This window comes from Acinonyx jubatus, chromosome C1 (genome assembly GCF_027475565.1).
Source record: "Acinonyx jubatus isolate Ajub_Pintada_27869175 chromosome C1, VMU_Ajub_asm_v1.0, whole genome shotgun sequence".
Lineage (NCBI taxonomy): Eukaryota > Metazoa > Chordata > Mammalia > Carnivora > Felidae > Acinonyx > Acinonyx jubatus.
In genome coordinates, this window is record NC_069381.1 from 101,949,374 (window position 1) to 101,972,292 (window position 22,919).

Sequence of the window (22,919 nt, forward strand, 5' to 3'; positions counted from 1 at the left end):
TTACATCCTTCTATCTCAGTCCCGGGCCCCTTCGCCAAGCTATCAGAAGTCCCGCCAAGCTATCAGAAGAGAGTAGAGGGGACAGCGGTTACCCGAAAACCATATTGGAACTGCCCTGGAAGGATCAGTGACTGAAAGTGGGTTTTGGTTGTCCCTGAACTAGTCCAGGCGTCCTGCAGTAAAGGGCGTTCTCATTTGCTCTCTGGCTAGGTTTGGGAATATTTTCTTGACCTTTATGCTTCATATTAGCCTTGCAAATTGGCTCAAAAACTATCTTAGCTTCCAAAGATGTTCTTTTACCTTCAATATGATGGATCATTCCCATGCTTAGCCATGCCTACGGTCCCTGTCATTAAACAGTGAGAACTCCAGACACATCCTTGGCATAATTTAATAGAAAGATCGTGGAAGTCGGGGGCAGAACTGATTGTATTTGGTATTGGCTCAGCAGCCGATCTCAGAAGGATCTCCTCCAATGTCTCCCCACCCTGAGGCCCCGAGAATATAAACAGAGATTAATTTGTTTCGTGGTTTGAAATCGGGATGGGTTTGCTACATTTCAGTGCCGTTGTCTGCCATCAGAGGCGAAACACCGGATAGTTGCTATGGATTTGGGAGTACCCTGTGGTTTCAAAGCATTGTTTTGAAAAGAGCAGATAAACCTGCGTTTTGGGCGGGTTTGTATCTGGAAGTGGAGAAACGTAAGGGAGAATATATGGCTGAAGATGAAATGTTTTTCTCACGTGCTTGCCGACGCCCGGTACATGATACTTGGTGGGAGGCCCGTGTGTTTGGCAGAGAGTCCTGTCACTCTCTAGCTGCCTTCTCGCCAGAGCATGAACACCGCTCCCCCTTTGGCCCTGTTGGAAGCCGAGAAGTGATGTAGCCGCCGCGTCTAGTTGGCTAGACTGTAACCTTGATCCTGTTGTAAGGGTGTTTTATGTCTTTCTGGGTGGCCTTTTCCCGTAGTGTGCCCTGGAGATGCGAGATTTTCCTTTGGCAGCAGGAGGCACACACCCAGAGGATGCCGGAGCTGCAAGGGGAAAGGACCCACTTCCACAGCAGAGAAAAGCAAAGAGGAAAAAGGCATACAGGTGGCCAGCGCTGAGGGCCGCGCCCAGCAAGCCGCCGGCCGCCGCCACTGCCCTCAGCAGCTGTCTGTGCTGCAGCCCGAGAGGAACTCGGTGAGCCCGTCCCTGTTTGTGACTGCACGCTCAGGATTTCAATCAATGCATTCCAGTAACCCCAAAGTGAGGAACTCTCCATCAGGAAACACACAGAGGTAAGGGCTAGAGCCCGCCCGGCTGCCCCCTGGGGGTGTCGCAGGTGGACCATGAACACTCCTTGAGGGAACAGTGTGTTTGGATTGGACGCAGATGAGACTCGAGTGGGGAAAAGAGGAGAAAACAGAATAATAAACGGGCTATAGTACCATCGGGCTTTCTGTTAGAGACGTCCGTTGGTGTTCTTCCGCCCATTGTTCTCCGACTGCGCCTCTCCACCCCCGCCCCCTCCCCAAAGCGCATAGGAGAGGACCTTGGAGTTCACCCAGCACCACGTACTAACCTTGGCGAGTGAGGAAGCCGAGGTCTGGAATGGTGAGGAGGCCTGAGATCCTAGGACTAAAACACCAGCCCTGGACTGGACTCCCGCTGTGAAGCTTTCTCCTCTGTTCCACAGTACTTAAATTGAAACTTTTTTTTCTTTGTTTTGAGAGAGAGACAGAGAGAGCACAAGCAGGGGAGAGGCGGGGGGGGGGGGGGGGGGGATCTGAGAGGGAATCCCAAGCAGGCTCCACACTGTCAGCACAGAGCCCGACACGGGGCTTGACCCACCAACTGTGAGATCGTGACCTGAGCCAAAACCGAGAGTTGGACACTCAACTGACTGAGCCACCCGGGGGCCCCTTAAATGGATATTTGAAAGAACTTTTTCCACATCCCTTGGGGCACTGGTTAGCATATCTGCTCTGGCGTGCGATACTGCTTGTTTGAGGGACTCGTGTCTGGCAGGGTTTCCCTAACCTGCCATTCAGCAGCGGGTTTCCTCGTGTACTCTCCGGGTCTTGCTCGTATTTTCCAGCAGGGAAGCTAGGCTCTCGTTACAGCTGTTCCTTGTCATCAGCCAGGGGGTGGGTAGTATTTTGATCTTAACGATGCCTGTTTGTTTACTCTGAGCTAGTCTTAGTGTGAGAGTCACTTCTCTATGTACATAGAAACCATTGTCCTTTATTGACAGAAGCCCTAGAGATGGGTCCCCATGTGACTCTAGGGTTCCTGAGACCTGGCAGGCCACTCTGCCTGACCCTCCTCTCTGTCGATAGCGCCGAGATGAGAGTGGGGTTGGAGGGGGTGAGGAAGGAGCCGAGGTGAAAGGTGGGGTAGTTACTTAGTCCTCTGTGTCTCCTTGACCCACTCCTAGAAACTGCTTCTTCCTGATTTGGGCTGCCCAGCTGTATCCGGCATCTGATCTCTCTTTATTATCTGTCTCTTTTAGTAGCCCTAAGTCAAAGCAGGAGGTGATGGTCCGTCCCCCTACAGTGATGTCCCCATCTGGAAACCCCCAGCTGGATTCCAAATTCTCCAATCAGGGTAAACAGGGGGGCTCAGCCAGCCAATCCCAGCCATCCCCCTGTGACTCCAAGAGTGGGGGCCATACCCCTAAAGCACCCCCTGGCCCAGGTGGGAGCATGGGGCTGAAGAATGGGGCTGGAAATGGTGCCAAGGGCAAGGGGAAAAGGGAGCGAAGTATTTCCGCCGACTCCTTTGATCAGAGAGATCCTGGGACTCCAAACGATGACTCTGACATTAAAGGTATGTCTATAAGATCTTTGAGACTCAGAGGGAAGTAGGTATTCCCGAGGGAAGGCCTCCGCCATTGCTGGATGCCGGAGAGCCTAATAGCAGCTGAGTGGGGAGAGTAGGTATCAGACTCAGGCGTTGTCACGGCTTATTAAGAGGGAACCATTTCTTCTCATTTTCCTGCTCACTGTGAAGAGCAGTGTGGAACCACTTTGTTGAGGAGCTCTTGCTCTTGATGATGCAGGTGTTCTGGGGGTTACAGTAGGATGTTCCGTGGTCCTAACCACGTTCTTATGGATGTGTCTGGCCTCCGTGCTATTTATACTCCAGAATCAAACCAGCAGCTCCAGCCTGTTGACCCCAGTGGCCCGCACTCGAGCAGTTTTCCTGGCGTCCCTTCCTTTTCACTGTCAGATTCACCCTCTAAGACGTGGGTTTTGTGCTCTCTGGCTCCCACGTTGCCAGCGTTGTAGGCACGAGGGTTAGCGCTGGCACTAGTGTGGGTTTGTCCCGGCTGATTTCAGTGTGGCAGGATGAGTGGCTACGTTGGGGGAGACATAGGGGAGGCCCCACAGTGGAGCCAGCCAGGAGGAATGTGGGACCAATGGCTGTGGTTTTAGTTGTTTTTCCTCCTAGTGTAAAACCAAAAATCCTAACTGTAGGCCAGAGCATGAAGTTAGCATTCCAGGAGAGGAAGTGGGAGCCCCCAACCCAAATTAGAGATGAAAACCTGGTGACTGTCCCCCGTCTTTCGTTCCTCCCTCGGGTGTTTGTGGGGAGGCCTGTCATGAGTGCCAGCGCTGTGCTGGGTGCTGGGGGGCCACGGTCAGCAAGATGGATGCAGCTGCTGTCCCCGAGGATGTGAGCGCACCTAGACGGCACATCGTTAAATGATTACAATCAAATTGGACAAATGCTGAAATCAGAGAATGTGGGGGCTATGGGTTCAACCCACAGGGGCATCCAGTCCAAGAGGTTCCAAAAAGGTTTCCAGGAAGGAGGGATGTTTGCGCTGATATCTGAAGGATGCGCCCTAGAGAAGTAAGGAGGTGGGGGAGGAGTGCTTTGTAATTCATCATTTCGGGGCAAGTGTGTTGGAGTTTTTAAAATTAGAGGTCTCCTGTTAGCAAGGTGCCTCCTCCTTGAAATTCTCAAGGTGGGCTTGTGCTATATAAATGCTGGCAGAAGAAGTTTTATTCTCTCCGTGACGCGGATCTTTTCATTCTTCTAGAATGTAATTCTGCTGACCACATAAAGTCCCAGGATTCCCAGCACACGCCACACTCGATGACCCCGTCAAATGCTACGGCCCCCAGGTCTTCCACCCCCTCCCATGGCCAGACTACTGCCCCAGAGCCCACACCTGCTCAGAAGACTCCCGCCAAAGTGGTGTATGTGTTTTCTACTGAGATGGCCAATAAGTAAGTTAATGGCTGTGTCTTGCTGTTGGCATGGCTTGTGTGTTTGGACACCTCAGTTCTTATTCCCACTGAGGACTACTCCTTCCCCCCTCCCCTGACCTGTGTTATGATCACTTAAAGTTAACAGGACAGAAAGGGGTAAAGTAAAATAAAATATTAAACCTCCCTACCCTCTCTCCCCAGAGGCAACCGCTAATGATACTTGGGCTTTCCTTCCAGAAGTTTTTTATGCTTGTAATATACATCTAGATCTTTTTTAAACATAAAAGAGATTAATTACACAATATACACTTTTCTGTGATTTAGCATCCTTTTTTAAATAACACAAGTAATACAGGTCTATCTTGGAATAATTAGAAAATATGAATAACTAAAAAGAAAAATCTGCCTGGAGTTCATAGAGATAACTACGGTGAATGTTTTGGTACCTATGTCTCTGGTAGATGGACCAGCAGATTTTTACTTATTTAATTTATAAAAAATGTGACTATACCTTACATACATACAAAGTGAATTTTGACAGCCTTAGAGTATCATTAGGTATTGTGAGATTTCATATTCGAGGTTGGGATTTTGAACTAGGATTCCATAAAAACACACCTACCACAGGACATTGGTTTGAAGGAGAAAATCTCAGGTTTTTTACATGCCTCTTTTGAGATTTGCTAATGGCTGTCATTAGATTTCAGAAGTCTGGTGGTAAGTGATAGACACAGATAATGAAAACCCTGTGTTTCTCGATTCTTATTCAACATTTCTGGTAGCTGTCTACACGGAACCGCCTTCCTTCCCCTTGTACAAGTTCAGTCTGGGGTTAAAACGTTTTGGAATTACAGGTAGTGAAATAGAAGCACGTCCTAGCGTATGCGTCTCTTTCGTCTCTGCAGAGCTGCGGAAGCTGTGTTGAAGGGCCAGGTTGAAACTATCGTCACTTTCCACATCCAGAACATCTCTAACAGCAAGACAGAGCGAAGCACAGCCCCTCTGGTAGGCCATTCTGGAAGTGGAGTGTGGTTTAAAGGCTCTACAGCAGCTGTACAGGTGGGAGACGGTGAATGTCATTGGCAGGGAGGGTAGTCTTGATGGTGTAAGCTGCATTCTGGACACCTAGTCCTGGCGCTGTGTGGCTTCAGGCGGATCACACTGTACTGGCCTTTTATTTTTTCTTTTTTTTCTTTTTAATTTTTTTTAACATTCATTTTTGAGACAGAGAGAGACAGAGCATGAACGGGGGAAGGTCAGAGAGAGAGGGAGACCCAGAATCTGAAACAGGTTCCAGGCTCTGAGCTGTCAGCACAGAGCCCGACGCGGGGCTAGAACTCACAGACCGCGAGATCATGACCTGAGCCGAAGTCGGACGTCTGACCGACTGAGCCACCCAGGCGCCCCTGTACCGGCCTTTTCTATCAGCATGCTGGTATACTGATGGATTACTGGGAGAGAAAGACACAATAAAAAAGGAGTTATGTGGAGACCTTAGATTTCCTTCATGTTAACTAACCATCTCTGGGAAAAGCTGACTTCAGACCCTGTGTACGGGGCAGGTTTCTAAAAACTGACAAACGTTCTTGAGTTAGTTGCAGAACAGAAAAGGAATAACTAAAGCCACAGTCCTGGAGCACATGCTGATAATACCATAATTACAGTCTCAGTGACTTTCAGAATGATCCTCATGTATTTCAGAGTGAGAGGACCATTGAGTGCTTTTAATCGCTTGATATTTCCAAAATTATAATGAATGTTAGTCTGTTTCCTGTCTGGAACTTAAGTGCCTGCTGCAAACCACATTAGAAAAAGCATGCTATGGTTGCTTCAAGACAGCGTTCCAGATGGAACCAAAAGTTATTTCTTGGGACAGGTGTTGGCGAGTGCCGTGGGGACACTAAGAGATTCCAGACACAGTCCCTGCTTTCAGGAAGCCTAAGATCTAGCGCTGGGTTGGGTCTTCGACATGGGAACAGTTAAGTGACATTAAATGACTGGAGTGGCAATTCAAGATAAAGTTTTCATCTGTGTCGTTTATCAACGAAGCCCCTCTCTGTTGACATAGCAGAGCTTGGGCTTTGCTAGACTTAGAAAAGGCATTTCGCGCTGCTCATACATCTCTTCTAGTCAAGAAGGATAGAGGTGGACGTACATAATATTTAAATTTATATATATATATATATGTTTTTTAATTGATACTTAAACCTTTTATACACGTATATAATGTTTAAGATTTATATTATCTGGAATGCACAGGGTACGTTGTAGTGCAGACTAACATTTGATCGATAGGATGACAGATTGTACCAGTTTTCACCTCCACCTTCTCCGGTACTGAAATGAGTCGGAGAAGGAGCTGGAATTGGGAATAATCAGATTGCCGTTGCTCCAAATCTGAAATCGAAAGTGGCACTGAAGTGCTTCCTCTGTTCTGGTCACATGACAGCGTCCATGCCCACCCCCCCAACAAACAAACAAAACCTGGCCACCAAAGGCAAACTTAAAATGGCACTGGAAGGAGGATGAAGGTGACCTCCGCGCTCCAGTGAGGGAGGCGGGGACATGGAAAACACTCGGAGCACACGGAGCCCTCTCAGGTTTAGCCAGCCTTCCCCGAACCGGTCTCTGTCTGCAGACATATGTGTGTGGCTACCTGCAAGCGAAACATTTACATACATATTCACAGAACGGGAACACCCGAGGATAGTCTTTGTGTTTATGCAACACAAACTGTTCCATGCGGAGATACACATGACGAGTCGTGTACAAATGTGCACACAGGGAACCATTCCAGAGAGTCAGTGGGGAGGCAGGGGTTTGGAAACGCAGACTGGATTGAGTGAACAAGTAGGAGCGAATGAACATCAAAAAACGGATCATGTGGCTCCCTGGAGCCTGGCGAAAGATCCCTGAGCTGGGGTTTGTAGGCAGGGCCCTTCGGTTCTCCTCCAGTACCTCCCGCAGCACCAGGGTGTAGACCCAGGACACACACGTCCCTCTTCCAGGCACTAACAGCATCCTTGTCACCTATTGCAGGACTTAGTGTAGCGCTGGTACTTAATAAATAATAACGAGGCTATCATCCAGCCTATAGAAAGGGCGGTCTGCCGACTATTGGAAAGAACAGACCGAGAGACACCATGAGCTAGATAGCCTCAGATTTCTCCACGGACGCTTCCTGCCTGCGGATTATCTTACTACAGTTAATGTACAAATTCTTATCGAATATGGAATCAGTGATCACAAACTGAAAACAGAAACCAGAGATGTCAGGCCCCCTGGAAACTCAAGGAGAGGAGTACTTAGGTAGTCCCCCTGCCAGAGGAGACGCCGACACTGAGCGGCCTTCCCTGCTTCCTCCAGCTGGGAGAGTACAGAGCTGTCAGTGACAGGGACTTTCTCTTTCGGTTGAAAACATCAGCCCTCTTGATTGACAGTGAGAAGTCTGCATACCCAGTCGTACTTTCGGGGAAAAGAAAAGGTGTTAGGTACAGCCTCCCACATACCAAGAAACTAATCTCTCTTTGAATCAGCAACACACGGTGCATGCGATATCAAACCTGTTCCTCGAAATAGATACTCAAATGTATTCACTTTGGCAGAGTGGCTCTCCCCCTGGCATGCTTATAAAGTTATTGAAACCTGATCTTCAGCACGGGAAAGAGGATGCCATTTGACAGTAAAGGGAAAGAAAAAAATCAGAACGTCCCCATGTCCAGAGTGGGGCTGTACAGCAAATGTCAGAGTAGATTTATGTGACGGGGACAAATCCTTTATAACGTGCCTTGCCTTTTTCATCGCCTCTTTGTACAACTTACCAATGATTTTTTAAAATCTCGTTTGTTTTCAGAACACACAGATATCCGCCCTTCGGAATGATCCGAAACCCCTCCCACCACAGCCCCCAGCTCCGGCCAGCCAGGACCAGAATTCTTCCCAGAATACCAGGCTGCAGCCGACCCCGCCCACTCCGGCACCAGCACCCAAGCCTGCTGCACCCCCGCGTCCTCTGGACCGGGACAGTCCTGGTGTAGAAAACAAACTGATCCCTCCTGGGGGCAGCCCCGCCAGCTCCACGCCACTGCCCCCAGATGGTACCGGGCCGAACTCGACACCCAATAACCGAGCGGTGACCCCTGTCTCCCAGGGGAGCAGTAGCTCTTCAGCAGATCCCAAAGCCGCCCCACCTCCACCAGCGTCCAGTGGCGAGCCCCCCGCGCTGGGAGAGAACCCCGATGGCCTGTCTCAGGAGCAGCTGGAGCACCGGGAGCGCTCCTTACAAACGCTCCGAGATATCCAACGGATGCTTTTCCCCGACGAGAAAGAATTCACAGGAGGACAAAGTGGGGGACCCCAGCAGAACACTGGGGTATTAGATGGACCTCAGAAAAAACCAGAAGGGCCGATACAGGCCATGATGGCTCAATCCCAAAGCCTAGGGAAGGGACCTGGGCCCCGGACAGATGTGGGAGCTCCATTTGGCCCTCAAGGACATAGAGATGTGCCCTTTTCTCCGGATGAAATGGTTCCACCTTCCATGAACTCCCAGTCTGGGCCCATGGGACCTGACCACCTGGACCACATGACCCCCGAGCAGATAGCTTGGCTGAAGCTGCAGCAGGAGTTTTACGAGGAGAAGAGGAGGAAGCAGGAGCACGCTGTCGTGCAGCAGTGCTCCCTCCAGGACATGATGGTCCATCAGCATGGGCCTCGGGGCGTGGGCCGAGGGCCTCCCCCTCCATACCAGATGGCCCCCGGTGAAGGCTGGGGGCCGGGGGGCGCAGAGCCCTTTGCTGATGGGATCAGCATGCCTCATTCTCTGCCCCCGAGGGGCATGGCTCCCCACCCCAACATGGCAGGGAGCCAGATGCGCCTCCCTGGGTTTGCGGGAATGATCAACTCTGAAATGGAGGGACCGAACGTCCCCAACCCAGCATCGAGACCGGGTCTTTCTGGAGTCAGTTGGCCAGACGATGTGCCAAAAATCGCAGACGGTCGAAACTTCCCGCCTGGCCAGGGTGTCTTCAGTGGTCCTGGCCGAGGGGAACGCTTCCCAAACCCCCAAGGATTGTCCGAAGAGATGTTTCAACAGCAGCTGGCAGAGAAGCAGCTGGGCCTCCCCCCGGGGATGAGCATGGAAAGCATCAGGCCCAGCATGGAGATGAACAGGCTGATCCCCGGCTCCCAGCGACACATGGAGCCTGGGAGCAGTCCCATTTTCCCTCGAATACCCGTCGAGGGCCCTCTGAGTCCCTCTCGGGGCGACTTTCCGAAAGGAATGCCCCCGCAGATGGGCCCTGGTCGGGAACTGGAGTTTGGGATGGTTCCCGGTGGGATGAAGGGAGATGTCAGTCTGAACGTCAACATGGGATCCAACCCTCAGATGATACCTCAGAAGATGAGAGAGGCTGGGACGGGCCCTGAGGAGATGATGAAGTTACGCCCGGGTGGCACAGACGTGCTGTCTGCTCAGCAGAAGATGGTGCCCCTGCCGTTTGGGGAGCACCCCCAGCAAGAGTACGGCATGGGCCCCAGGCCGTTTCTCCCCATGTCTCAGGGTCCAGGCAGCAACAGTGGCTTGCGGAGTCTCAGAGAACCAGTCGGGCCCGACCAAAGGACTAACAGCCGGCTCAGTCATATGCCAGCACTACCTCTCAACCCTTCCAGTAACCCCACTAGCCTCAACACCGCTCCTCCAGTGCAGCGTGGCCTGGGGCGGAAGCCCTTGGATATATCTGCGGCAGGCAGCCAGGGGCACTCCCCAGGCATCAACCCTCTGAAGTCTCCCACGGTGTGCCAAGTCCAGTCACCAATGCTGGGCTCACCCTCGGGGAACCTCAAGTCCCCCCAGACTCCATCGCAGCTGGCAGGCATGCTGGCGGGCCCGGCTGCTGCTGCGTCCATTAAGTCCCCCCCCGTCTTGGGGTCTGCTGCTGCTTCGCCTGTTCACCTCAAGTCTCCATCACTTCCTGCCCCGTCACCTGGATGGACCTCCTCTCCAAAACCTCCCCTCCAGAGTCCCGGGATCCCTCCAAACCATAAAGCACCCCTCACCATGGCCTCCCCAGCCATGCTGGGCAATGTAGAGTCAGGTCAGTACGCTCGCGTCCTCACGGTCGCCCCTTGTGAGCCAGAGATTGCAAAAGCCTGGTTTATGTCCTTTGAGGAAGCTGGTGTCCTGACTTGATGCAGCTGGTGCCCGGAGACATGTCTCTGAGCTCTGCACTCGGAGGTGGCCTCCACCGAGACGGACGTATCTGTGGCCGGGTGCATCGTCAGTACTTCCACGGGGTCAGGCACAGGCGTCCCATCCTGGCAGAGAAACACAGCTCTCAGGGCAGAGTATGTGTGTCAGATGGGACTGTTAAAAGGAAGAGGAGAAAATGGGAAGTATTTGTCATTTCACAGACAAATTTACATTTGCACGGTGAACATGTTGGTGAAATAAAATGCCTTAATGGTGGGTAAATGTGGCTGCTTTAAGTACTAGGCCCGCCCACTGGAGGGGGCTGCCCTCGCATCCACAGGCTCTGAGTATAATCCTAAGCACAAAGGGGAGGCCGCTGAGAGATTTGAGTGGTTCTCGTAAATACACGTTGGCCACAGAAGCAGTTCCCAAAACCTCTTTGGTAGACTGCTGTTCTCACAGATCAGCCGCAATTTATCAGTATTTTCTTCCCAGGAGAAGCTCTCACTGATGATGGTGGTTTTATGAATGGGACCAGAGGTGGTCCGTGGAAGATGAGCACCGAGGTGTAAATACTAGGTCCGCCTTGTCTCCACTTGAGAAAAACTAGACTCCGAGTAAGATAGAAAACGTATACTACCAAGTTAAAGCGCCCCTCTCCATTGGTTAGCGGGTCATGAAAGCAGGACGGTGGGACAGCCCCCTCAGAACTTTTTTGTTCAAACGCTTTGGTTGTGGAAATTAATCAAGAGCATGTGTAGGGTTGGTGGCTGGGGTCGGATCGCTAGTCTGGCTCCACAGCAGACTAAATACCGGAGTTGAATTTTGAGTTGTGATTGGCAAGGGAAAGACCCGCTTACGTCTTGTTCTTTTCAGTGAAATAGTCCGTAAGCCGTGTTTTTCCCAAGCTTCAAGTTCTGTCTGAGGCATTCTTGGCGTGTTTGTCTTCACGTCTGCTGATTCGTCACCTCCGTATTGCGCTGCGGTCTGCCCTCTGCACACACACAGATCTTGACTAGAAGACTGATGATTCGTGTCCCGGGTCTAATAACACTGTCCTGTTCATCTGTTGCATCCCTGACCTTGCCAGTTCATAATCATAGGCCCGATAGCCTTCAAGAGCAATCTAATTCCCTGCCCATTTTTGTTTTATTTTGCTTTCTTCTAGGTGGCCCCCCACCTCCTACAGCCAGCCAGTCTGCCTCTGTGAATATCCCTGGAAGTCTTCCCTCTAGTACACCTTACACCATGCCTCCCGAGCCAACCCTTTCCCAGAACCCACTGTCTATTATGATGTCTCGAATGTCCAAGTTCGCAATGCCCAGTTCTACCCCTTTATACCACGACGCCATCAAGACTGTGGCCAGCTCCGATGACGACTCCCCTCCAGCTCGCTCTCCCAACTTGCCATCAATGAATAATATGCCAGGTAAGCAATCAGGATGGAAGCTAGAACACGGAGCCCGTGTTAGACAAAAGAGAGACTTCACGCGTGCTTTGTCGACAGCTGCAGACCTCAACGGGTGGAGGTGCAACGAGTTGAGAAAGAATACCGTCGATAGAATTAAAGTGTCTGCACTAGAGGAAGATAGCAATTTTGTATTAGTTTGACTCAGTCCGTGCTTATTGGAAAGCAGATTTCTTGACAGTTCTTAGAACTTATAGAAGTTCTGATGCTTCTGTGTGCCTGGATGGGTTCGTTTTTCCCTTTCTGTGGTGGGGGGAGTGTCGAGGGTCAGAGTAGGGAGGGTCCTCCTGGAGCAAGACTGAAAGCAGTTTCCTTTTAACATTCTGATTGGATGTCTTTAGTTTTTAAGTGTTTTTCTGGAAGGGCAGCCTCCAACCACAAGCAGCCACGGGATTTGAGATGGTGGAAAGCCCCCATTTCCTAGCAAGCACCGTCCTTACCATACTCAGTAGTAATTCCACAGAGAAACCAAATACTTAAATGTCCCAGAGACTATAGTAGAAACTGCATGCTTTCCCTCTCTGTTAAAAGCTGTTTCTTTAACGTTTCATACACCCTAGAGTGTGAAATGCTCTCTGAGTAAGGCAGTCTAAAAAGATAATGCTAGATGTCATTTGGTAAAGGCCTGTTTGGTTTCCTTGTTATTATTTCTGATTCTTGGACTTGTAGGACTGATTAATCCTCTTTCTCCAAAGAGGACCATACTTACTTCAGACAGATTCTTTTTTTCTGTATGAAATGTCTCCAATGAAGAAGACTACACTGGTTTGCATATTAATTTGTAACTTTTCGCACAGGAGACTTTCTTCCTGGTTGTTTTCTACATACTCTTACGTCATACAGTTTGACACTCAAAATATAACCTCTCGTAGAGCTGTTGGGTGTCTGTGCTCCAAAATGCATTTCGATCTTGTTGAGGGCAGGGATTTCGTGACGTATGTTTTCCCAACAGAGTACCTTGCACATTTGGCTTTTTGTTGTTGCTGATTGGATTTGTTGTAGTTTTTCTAAGTTGCTCTCGGTTAAGGTGATTCCTTTGATATCTTTATTTTTCTAGGGATGGGCATTAATACACAGAATCCTCGAATTTCAGGTCCAAACCCCGTGGTTCCGATGCCAACCCTCAGCCCAATGGGAATGACCCAGCCGCTCTCTCACTCCAATCAGATGCCCTCTCCGAATGCCATGGGACCCAACATACCTCCTCATGGGGTCCCGATGGGGCCTGGCTTGATGTCACACAATCCTATCATGGGGCATGGGTCCCAGGAGCCTCCGATGGTACCTCAAGGACGGATGGGTTTCCCCCAGGGCTTCCCACCAGTACAGTCTCCTCCACAGCAGGCTCCGTTCCCTCACAACGGCCCCAGTGGGGGGCAGGGCAGCTTCCCAGGAGCTATGGGTTTCCCAGGCGAAGGCCCCCTTGGCCGCCCCAGCACCCTGCCCCAGAGTTCAGCAGATGCAGCACTTTGCAAGCCTGGAGGCCCCGGGGGTCCTGACTCCTTCGCCGTCCTGGGGAACAGCATGCCTTCGGTGTTTACAGACCCAGACCTGCAGGAGGTCATCCGACCTGGAGCCACCGGAATCCCGGAGTTTGATCTGTCTCGCATTATTCCATCTGAGAAGCCTAGCCAGACACTGCAATATTTCCCTCGAGGGGAAGTCCCAGGCCGTAAACAGCCCCAGGGGCCTGGGCCTGGGTTTTCACACATGCAGGGGATGATGGGCGAACAGGCCCCCAGAATGGGACTAGCATTACCTGGCATGGGAGGGCCAGGGCCAGTGGGAACTCCGGACATCCCTCTTGGCACAGCTCCATCCATGCCAGGCCACAACCCAATGAGACCACCAGCCTTTCTCCAGCAAGGCATGATGGGACCTCACCATCGGATGATGTCACCAGCACAATCTACAATGCCCGGCCAGCCTACCCTGATGAGCAATCCGGCTGCCGCCGTGGGCATGATTCCCGGCAAGGATCGGGGGCCTGCTGGGCTCTACACCCACCCTGGGCCTGTGGGCTCCCCAGGCATGATGATGTCCATGCAGGGCATGATGGGACCCCAACAGAACATCATGATCCCCCCACAGATGAGGCCCCGGGGCATGGCCGCTGACGTGGGCATGGGTGGATTCAGCCAAGGACCTGGCAACCCAGGAAACATGATGTTTTAAGCTGCTAAGATTGGATGTGCCGATCCTTGTCAAGATGAGATTCCGGGTCCTGAGAGCTGCCTTGAGGGAGTTCCGGGAGTGCTGTTGGTCAGGCAATAGGAGAGCAGAGACCCGAGGGCTGCTTTGGGGGAGGGGGGAACTCGAGAATGTATGGATTTACCTGAAAACAAATGATTCATTTAATCAACAGGTGTGTTTTTTTTAAGATTTATTTTTTAAAAATTATTTTTGTGGACTTGGGTATCCCATGATGGCACCTACTTTTGGGAATCTGTAGCCTGTGCTTCGAGAATTGCCATCGGTCATGTGTTGCACCGTTCTCTGTATGTTTACGTCCTTTGGACTGGCTTCTCCCAGGATTCTTTTCTGGTTTTGTTTTTGTTTTTTTGTTTTGTTTCGTTTTTTTGTTTTTGTTTGTTTTTTTATTTGCTTTGGGCTTTATTTTTTTGTGTACTGTACTATATTGTAAAAGGGATTTTAGCAGAGACTTTAGTCTTTGGGACAAGAGGAGAACAGGAATGCTGGGCCGTTTACTTTAGGTGGAGAATCCGTCTTCAGACCTTTGGACTATTTTCTTTCAACTCCAGTGTATAGAAAAAAACCAAACTACGACCTCAGAGCAGAGTATTAATGAAAAGCACAAAAAAAAGGAACTAAGTTCAGCGAGGGGTGGGGGGAGGGGGGAGATTTTTCTTTTCAAAAATAATGAAGCTTAGGACGTTTGTTTTTCGGTTCGAGTGCTCTCCGGCACCGTCTGTCTCTTCCAGTCTGCAAACCCACCTTCACGGTTTTTCTCAGTTTCCCTCTCCTCCCCGCCCCCCACCCTGCCCTCATCTCCTTGGTTAAGTGTATCTCCTTCTCCCGTGCCCCCGCCCCCAACTGGTGACCCCTGCTTTCCTCCTCTTTCCCTTTGGCAGCTGCAATACACGGTGTTCTTTTGGGGAAGTAAATCTAACGAAAGCCTCGCCTTCCAGGCTGAGCGTCGTCCCGGCTCCGCGAGGGAAAGGCCTGTGCTTGGGATGCTCGGCGGTCTTCTGCTCCCTTTCTCTTCTTCCCCGACACGCCCTTCCCTGCCCACCTTGTTTTCTGTTCTCCTTTTTTTAGGAATTCCCAAGTGAATTTTATCGATGTGGGAGTGGAACAGATGCTAAAAGCTATCCAGGATTTCGTTTTTGTTTTTGTTTTTAATTTTGTGGTTCCTCCCCTGCCCTCCCCCTCCCATGCGTAAAACGTTCTGTGTAACCTCCATTAAATTTGGTACAAAACCACTCACCAGAGCTGTGGTGTCAGAAAAATAAAATATATTGTTTCTTACAAAATCCAATTGCCTTTTTTGTTCATTTGGGTTCCTGTGCTGTTCGGTATGGGGCATGGTGGCTGCCAAGTGGCCCAGAGGCTTCCACCTTGTAGGGAGTTGGCTGATGAGGAAAGGAAGGCTAGCAAAGTCTACAGCGGCCCAGGTGAAGCCTCTTCCCTGTGGACGAGGCGGAATGAGGAATAAGCCCCCGAGGATTTATGCCGGACTGGGTCCTGTCCTAGTCGTGAAAGCCAGGCTGTCGGCAGAAGAGCCAACCCCCGTCCCCAGTGCTGCAATTCACCTCCTTACCAGAATGGTCTTTCCCAGGAATTTCTGTGAGAGTCAGTTTAATGGCGTGAAGTAATTAAGGCTGAAGGTAGATTTGCAGTCATTTGCATAAGCTGTGAAATGTCCCTGGATCTTGTTAAGGCAACGCATTCCTGCTGTCCCTGCAAATCGCGGCTCTCCACAGTCCGTGGGTTTCTGCGTCCCTTCTGGCTCCCCTCCTCGCTGCCTGCTTGTCGGCGTCTTCCCCTCCCCCGGCCCTGCTCAGGCTGTGCTGGGTTAGATCCCCCACCGCACACAGGCCCCCCAGCGCAGCAGCGTGCACCCTGCAAGGTACACGTCTGAGGGACTGGCTGTTTGTGTTTCTGTGCTTTTGGATTTGTTCCGGCGTGTGGATTTCTTTAGGTCCTAGGCGTTTTTAGCGGAGCGAGTGGGCGTCTGTGTGCGTGTTCGTTCACAGGTGAGAGAAGAAGTGAGGAGCTGCAGGTGCGGAGTCAGCTGCAGACAAACTTGGACAAATTGGGCTCTGCTGGCGTTCTACAGTCCGGAGTTTTTCCTGTGACCGTTTCTGTCTCCGGGAAGGGTGTTTGAGAGCCGTTTTTCTCTCCCACCGTCGGCAGCCCTGGCTTCTCAGTAACTCTGGAGCCCCAGACAACAAACGTGAGAGCACCTCCCCCACGGTCCCCTCCATGTGTGTTCTCGTGCAGATCTTTGAGGGGCCTACGAAGTAGGTGGTACTCATCTCCTTTGCAGATGAGAAACCTGAGCTCAAGTTTAAGGATTCTGGCACAATCAGATCTATTCAGATGGTCCTGCGTGGTGAAAAGTTTATGCTAGGGGAGCAAAAATGAGGGTTTTGTTTCATGAATTTAGCCATATTCCTAGGTCCTCTGGCTTTGAAGCATAGAGAGGAGAGCAAGGAACAGCGAAGCATGGGGAACGTGAGAGGAGAGCCCTAAGGAAGGCTGGGACCTGGCATTTGCCCACTGGACTGGCTTCTTGGGCAGCCCCACTGCCTGCTGCACCTGATGGTGCTGTGCTCACTGATAGCGCGTGGTCCCTTGCTACTGTCCCTAAGAGAGAGCCACGGGAGGGCAAGAGCGGGGTGGCCCCTGCTGGGAGGCGCTGGGAATGTGGCACTGCTCGCGCCGCCCCCTGCTGGACAAGTGCGGCAGTGCAGATGAGCTGCCCGCTGGCAGAGCCGCGCAGTTTTGAAAAGCCCCCTTCATAAATCTTCATTCATTTACACTGTCAGCAGATACCAACAACATTTCATCAAGATGATATCTGATAAACTAAGTTCATTTGGGTTTGAACAGAACAATTTCTAATTTACTAAGAATGCTGTGAAATAAAATCACATTTGAGGGACTGGATGCTGTTGCACAGAGAACTAATTTTTAAAAATTAGCAAAAGGTTGATAAAGTTATTTCATGTTAACATAATCCTGTGAAAGCCCAGCCCGTCTCCCCGCAATTTCAGGACTAAATGGAGGAAGTGCAATAATGATGGGTTACTTCATTTCAGGGGGTAAGTGGTGGGGTGTGGATCATAGCATTATTTCTTAAGGACTAACAGAGTGTGGTGTTTTTTTCCCTAAAACAATGTGAAATAAAACAAGCTTTTTAAAAGGATCTGCACTTATAAATGAAAATAAACCACTGTGGGGGTCTTGTGAAGGGCGAGGCATGAGAAAATAGAAATTTTAAAACAAATTTGCAGATTTTAAAGCTACTTTTTAAAAAAATTCGTCCAAAATTTCTCCCAGACTCCCTACTCCCCTGCTGTCACCAGGGCCAGCTTTCATGGGTGGGCAACCTGTGCAGCTGCCCAGGGCTGGGGCTTGGTCTGCTGTCACCTTTTGAAATTCTCAATAATCGTTGGATAGGGGACCCCACAGTGCCATTCTGCACTGGGCCCCACAGATGGTGTAGCCAGTCCTGACTGTTGTAAACTGGACAATCACAGCAGCTCCATAGCGGCGCTGGGCTCTCGGCCTCAGTCCTTCCTCCTCCCCAGTGGCACGGGTACCCCAGGCAGGGTGGTGGTGGTGTTCCGTTTGAACAGTCTACACTTTAGTCATTTCCTTTTCTGAGTACTTTCAAAGTGCTGCGAGGATGGGGAAGCTGTATTTAACACAAGGACTCATTGCCTTAGCAACCACCATCTAGAGAGCACCTATGGTGTGTCCAGAACCGTGCTGAGGCTGGGACGAGGGAACAGGTGCAGAAATTGATCATTACAGTACATACGGTCAATACCGTGGTGAAGGTACAGGGTGCAACAGGCCAGAGGGGAAGGGGATTTTTCCTGGTGGAAGGTGGTGGTGGACCTTTCAACAGGCCTGCCTGTTGAAATTGGATGGGCGCTGTAGAGGAGGTGGAGGTAAGAAATGAGCAGAGGGAGAGAGGTCACAGAGAGCCGGGTGGGGCCCATCGAGGGGCCCAAACTTCAACGTTTGAGCAAGGGATGCAGGTGATCAGCTTGGCCCTTCAGGAGTGTGCTGTGGTGTGGGAGTCAGGCTGGGGGTGGGGTGGGGTGGGAGAACACAGGAAGGTCACTTACAAAGACTTGCTTATTCTGCAAAATCCGTAAGTGCACAGACTCATCTCTTTTGCTTTAAAAAACATTAGATTGAACTGTATCTTCGGTGCTTGTTTACAGAACTTAAGCCTTACTGCTGCTTTCTTTTCTCTCACCTAGACCAGTCATTGTTTTTCAGAGCCACAAACCCTTGTCTCTAAGAACAGTCATGGCATCTCAGTTCGGTGGTAAAATTCGAACGATACATCTAAAGCAAACAGTTTGCAAAGCAGAAAGACCAGTTTGTCGCCAACTGGTATATTTTATACTGGAGGGAGTTAAATAGTAAACGAGGTTAAAAAGAAGGTATGCTATGGGGACTGTAGGATTAAAAATGGTCTTGCTCTTTAACGTGGCTCTTTATCTGGGTTACTGTAATAGACTCCATCTGTTTTCTGCCTGGAGGTGACCACACTTCAACTGTTAACTTTCTGGTTCAGTGCTTAGTTGTGTTTGGCAACCAATACTGCTAGAGAAAGAAGGTGAGTATATGATCACAGACACGGTAGATAAAGAGAAGGTGCTCGGTGCTAACCACCCTCTTCCTTTCTCCAGCAGCGTCTGGAGCTAGAGTTGAGGGCAGAAAGAACTTACAAATCTTAATGGTATTCAGTGTCTAATTAGTTAGCGTTCAAGATGGATTGAAATTTTAAAGTTTTTTGTTTTTTGTTTTTTGTTTTTGCCGCAGCCCAAGTTCTTTCTGTTAAAGGCTCCTTGGAGCCTGTGGTTTTTTTGTTTTTTTTTTCTTACTCATCTTTACCAAGCCTCCAGGAGCTTTCATTTTCCCAGCTTCCCACACAGAAACCCTCCGTGAGCTTCTTTGCCTGGAGACTCCTGCCCATCCCCACACATCAATCTGATCTAAGCGTGCATGTTCAGTTCTCAGTGGTGCTATAAGAGCTCGGGAGTACTGGCCTCCGGTTGCTAGGTTCTCAGCATCAAATGCAGCCAAGCCGGGCCCAGCACCTGGCTAGAGACTGAGTCATCCCCACTGCATTCAAACCAAATATATTTGGTTACAGGGAATCCATGGACAACTGTGATTTATTTCTTTCCCCAAATGCAAAAGGTCTCCCAGGCTTTGGTGAAGTTCTTTATTCTAGCTGTCAGTAGTTGTGCTATTAAAATTTTTTGCACACACGGATTTATTTATTCAAGTGTATATGCACCTTTAATATACTAAGGTATGTAAATAATTAAATGCCAGTTTTGAAATGTCAACACGCTGCCGTGAAGATTAGTTTGTTTTTTCCTTGTCAATGAGGCTGGAGAATCCCTAGAATTCTCTTCATTCCTGCAAGGCCTTTAAAAGTAATGATACCAGTAAGGAAATACAAGGAACAGATCCATACAAAGTACCAGGCATCACTTGGCCCAGGAAAGAAAGGATCTTTGGCATCTGTGTAACAGAGTCCAAGGTTTCAGCAAGGACTGTTATAAGAAGGTCTTACCACCAGTGGAATATGAAGGTATACAAGTTGCCTACGAGGAACGTGCATATGTCTCATTGAGAAGATACATGCTAGCAATGACTATGGAGTATGACCATATTCTATTCTCTGCATCACCATATTCATGTTGATATCACACCCCGAAATAATTACTGAATTCACCAATAAAGATGACTGGGGCTATACAGAATGAAGTTAGTGATCTTGTGACCCCCTTCCTGCATTATTAATCTCTCCCCTGGCTTTCCATCATTCCCATCAGCATACAAACAGGCCCTACATTTGGTCCTAGGCTTTCTGCTTAGTCTTCTAATTCATCTAGTCACCGTCTGTACGCTAACTCTAGAACTTCTATCTCCCTCTCTGCCTATTCACAGGATTTCTAGACTTGCAGAGTCAACTGGCGCCTGGACACTGCCTTGTGGGTGTCTTGCAGGCACTTCAAACTTAACAAGTCCCACACTTGATTTCTGAATTTCCCCCACATCTAATTTCCATAAGTGATATAGGTCCATCCACTTAGTTCTCAGCTCAGACACAGGGAGTCATTCTTAATTCTTTACTTCTCACATGAAGCCAGCAGCAAACCCTTTTATGTCTATTTTCCATTCTTCTCTCCATTCCAGTTCAAGTTACCATCTTTCATCTGCTCTGTTACATTCATTTCTTTTTTTTCCCTTAAGCTCTTATTTGTTTATTGATTTAAGTAATCTCTACACCCAACGTGGGACTCAAACTCACAACCCTGAGATCAAGAGCTGCCTGCTCTTCCAACTGAGCCAGCCAGGTGCCCTACATTCATTTCTTTTTCTTTTTTAAAAATTTTTATTTTATTTTATTTTCTAAATATAATTCATTATCAAGTTAGCTAACATACAGTGTATACAGTGTGCTCTTGGTTTTGGGAGTAGATTCCCATGATTCATCACTTACATACAACACCCAGTGCTCATCCCAACAAGTGCCCTCCTCAATGCCCATCACCCACTTTCCCCTCTCCTCCAGCCCCCATCCACCCTTAGTTTGTTCTCTGTATTTAATAGTTTCTTGTGGTTTGTCTCCCTCCCTCTCTGTTTGTAACTATTGTTTCCCCTTCCCTTCCCCCATGGTCTTCTGTTCAGTTTCTCAAGTTCCACATATGAGTGAAAACATATGATATCTGTCCTTCTCTGACTGGCTTACTTCAGTCAGCATAATACCCTCCAGTTCCATCCACGTTGCTGCAAATGGCAGGATTTCATCCTTTCTCATTGCCAAGTAGTATTCCATTGTATATATAAACCACATCTTCTTTATCCATTCGTCAGTTGATGGACAGAATTTGGCTATTGTTCAAAGTGCTGCTATAAACATTGGGGTACAAATGCCCCTATTTCTATTTTTAATGTTTTGAGGAACCTCCACACTGATTCCAGAGCGGCTGCACCGGTTTGCATTCCCACCAACAGTGCAAGAGGGTTCCCATTTCTCCACATCCTCACCAGCATCTGTTGTTTCCTGAGTTGTTCATTTTAGCCACTCTGACCGGCGTGAGGTGGTGTCTCAACCTACATTCATTTCTTAACTTCTGCTTCCAGTCTTGCTCTTCTCCAGTCTACTGTCCACATGGTAGCCAGAGTGATCTTAAAAAGTATAGCCCAGATACATCAATTCCTTCCTTAAAAATCTGTAATGGCTTCCCAGTGCAATTTGTATAAAATCGAAGATCTTTCACGTGACCCAGGTACCTCTCCAGTTTCACTTCATGCCCTTCTATCCTTACTCACTGTGCTCCAGCCAAACCACTCTAAGTCCAGTATCTCCAGTGTGCCAGGACTCACATACACTGGTTCCTTGGACTACATGCTCTTAACTCCAGCCACTCCCAGTGACCGATGCCTTCACTTCCTTACGCCCCAGATTGTCACCTCCTCAGGCCTTTTCTGATCACCCATCTAAATACCTGCCCGTCCCTACCACACACAGACACACACCATTTTGCATCACAACATCCCATTTGTGTCCCTTATAGCAAGGGTTCATTCTATTTCACCCACTCCATGAAGTCAAAAACTGAATTTTTCTGGCTTATCACTTATTCACCAGCATCTAGCATAGTGCCCACCTTCTAAGAGGGATCAGTAAATATCTGCCAATGAGAGAAACGAAGGGTCCGTGTGAGTTTGGGTGGCCAAGGAAAGACATCATGGTGGTTATGGTACATGAGGTGGTCTGTATAATAAAGCTGGGGGTGGGGACAACACACATGAGGGAATGGAAGAGGGAATGAACAGGGGGAGACAATCAGACCACTTGACATTGAAGGGAACAGCTTCAGCAAAATAGTCATTTGGGTAACAGAATGAAACTGAAAAGAGAGGGAAAGAAGAATGGCTCCAAAAGCCATTCTCATCTTGATATGGGAAGCAGCAGAAGCCACTCTTTGGTCTAGATCAGGGGAACTACACGATAAGATAATTAGTGTATAAAATGGATCGGGTCTGGCGGGGGGACTCAGAAGGGACTGAAGCAAGGGGCAGCCCCAAAGCTGGGAGAGCTGACTGGCGGCATGTACAAGTCCTCCAGGGTGGAGGATGAGAGGCTGCTGGCAATGGAGAGTGAAGAGTGGAGCCAAGAGAGCTGTGAGGGAAGAAGCCCCAAGATTTCATCAGACACGGGGGGGGGGGGGTGGGGAGGAGGAGGGAGGACTCAAATAAGACACCAAGGTTTTGAGACCAAGGAACTGAAAGAAGGAATTATGGCGTTGGAAAGGACCTACCTCCCGCTCTGCAGTATCCCTAGCAGGTGGCTGTCCTGTAACAGGAGGTCATGCTGTTGAATAACATCAGTTCTAATATTTAGAAAATTCTGAACACGGGGGCGCCTGGGTGGCTCAGTCAGTTAAGCATCCGACTTCAGCTCAGGTCATGATCACACGGTTTGTGAATTCGAGCCCCGCGTCAGGCTCTGTGCTGGCAGTGCAGAGCCCGCTTCAGATCCTCTGTCCAATTCTTTCTCTGCCCCTCCCCTGCTCATTCTCTCCCTCTCTTTCTGTCTCTCTCAAAAATATAAATAAACATTAAAAAAAAAATTCTGGACACAGTGAGTCAGGTTTCCATTAGCTCTTTGGCCATCCCAATTTTGCCCTTAGGAATATAGAATAAGGACAGTCCTTACTTCACAGGCTAGCCTTCCAGATGTTCGAAAACAGTTATCAGGTCCCTCCTAATTTTCTTCTTGCCAGGCTAAATTCCCTGGTCCATCAATCACGACCAATGAGGTCTGG

General features: G+C 49.4%; 1 protein-coding gene across 2 annotated transcripts; it reads left to right on the forward strand.

The window, feature by feature from the left end:
* The first annotated feature begins 1,147 nt into the window (after positions 1–1,147).
* On the forward strand, positions 1,148–14,643 carry BCL9 (BCL9 transcription coactivator). 2 transcript variants are annotated; one of them, XM_027051503.2, is made up of 7 exons: positions 1,148–1,282; positions 2,497–2,813; positions 4,033–4,222; positions 5,110–5,209; positions 8,058–10,299; positions 11,563–11,823; positions 12,920–14,643. In XM_027051503.2, the coding sequence occupies exons 1-7, from the start codon at positions 1,230–1,232 to the stop codon at positions 14,035–14,037; spliced, it is 4,281 nt and encodes a 1,426-aa protein (XP_026907304.1). In that variant the 5' UTR covers positions 1,148–1,229; the 3' UTR covers positions 14,038–14,643. The 2 variants fall into 2 exon arrangements, with proteins under 2 accessions (XP_026907304.1, XP_053070671.1); XM_053214696.1 differs by lacking the exon at positions 1,148–1,282 and having other exon boundaries at positions 1,772–2,813; positions 5,110–5,263.
* The last annotated feature ends 8,276 nt before the right edge of the window (positions 14,644–22,919 follow it).

Coding starts and splice junctions, on each gene's coding strand:
- BCL9 (XM_027051503.2), top strand. CDS start 1,230: ATGCATTCCAGTAACCCCAAAGTGAGGAACTCTCCATCAGGAAACACA. Junction 1,283..2,496: donor CCATCAGGAAACACACAGAG/GTAAGGGCTAGA, acceptor TGTCTCTTTTAG/TAGCCCTAAGTCAAAGCAGG. Junction 11,824..12,919: donor ATCAATGAATAATATGCCAG/GTAAGCAATCAG, acceptor TTATTTTTCTAG/GGATGGGCATTAATACACAG.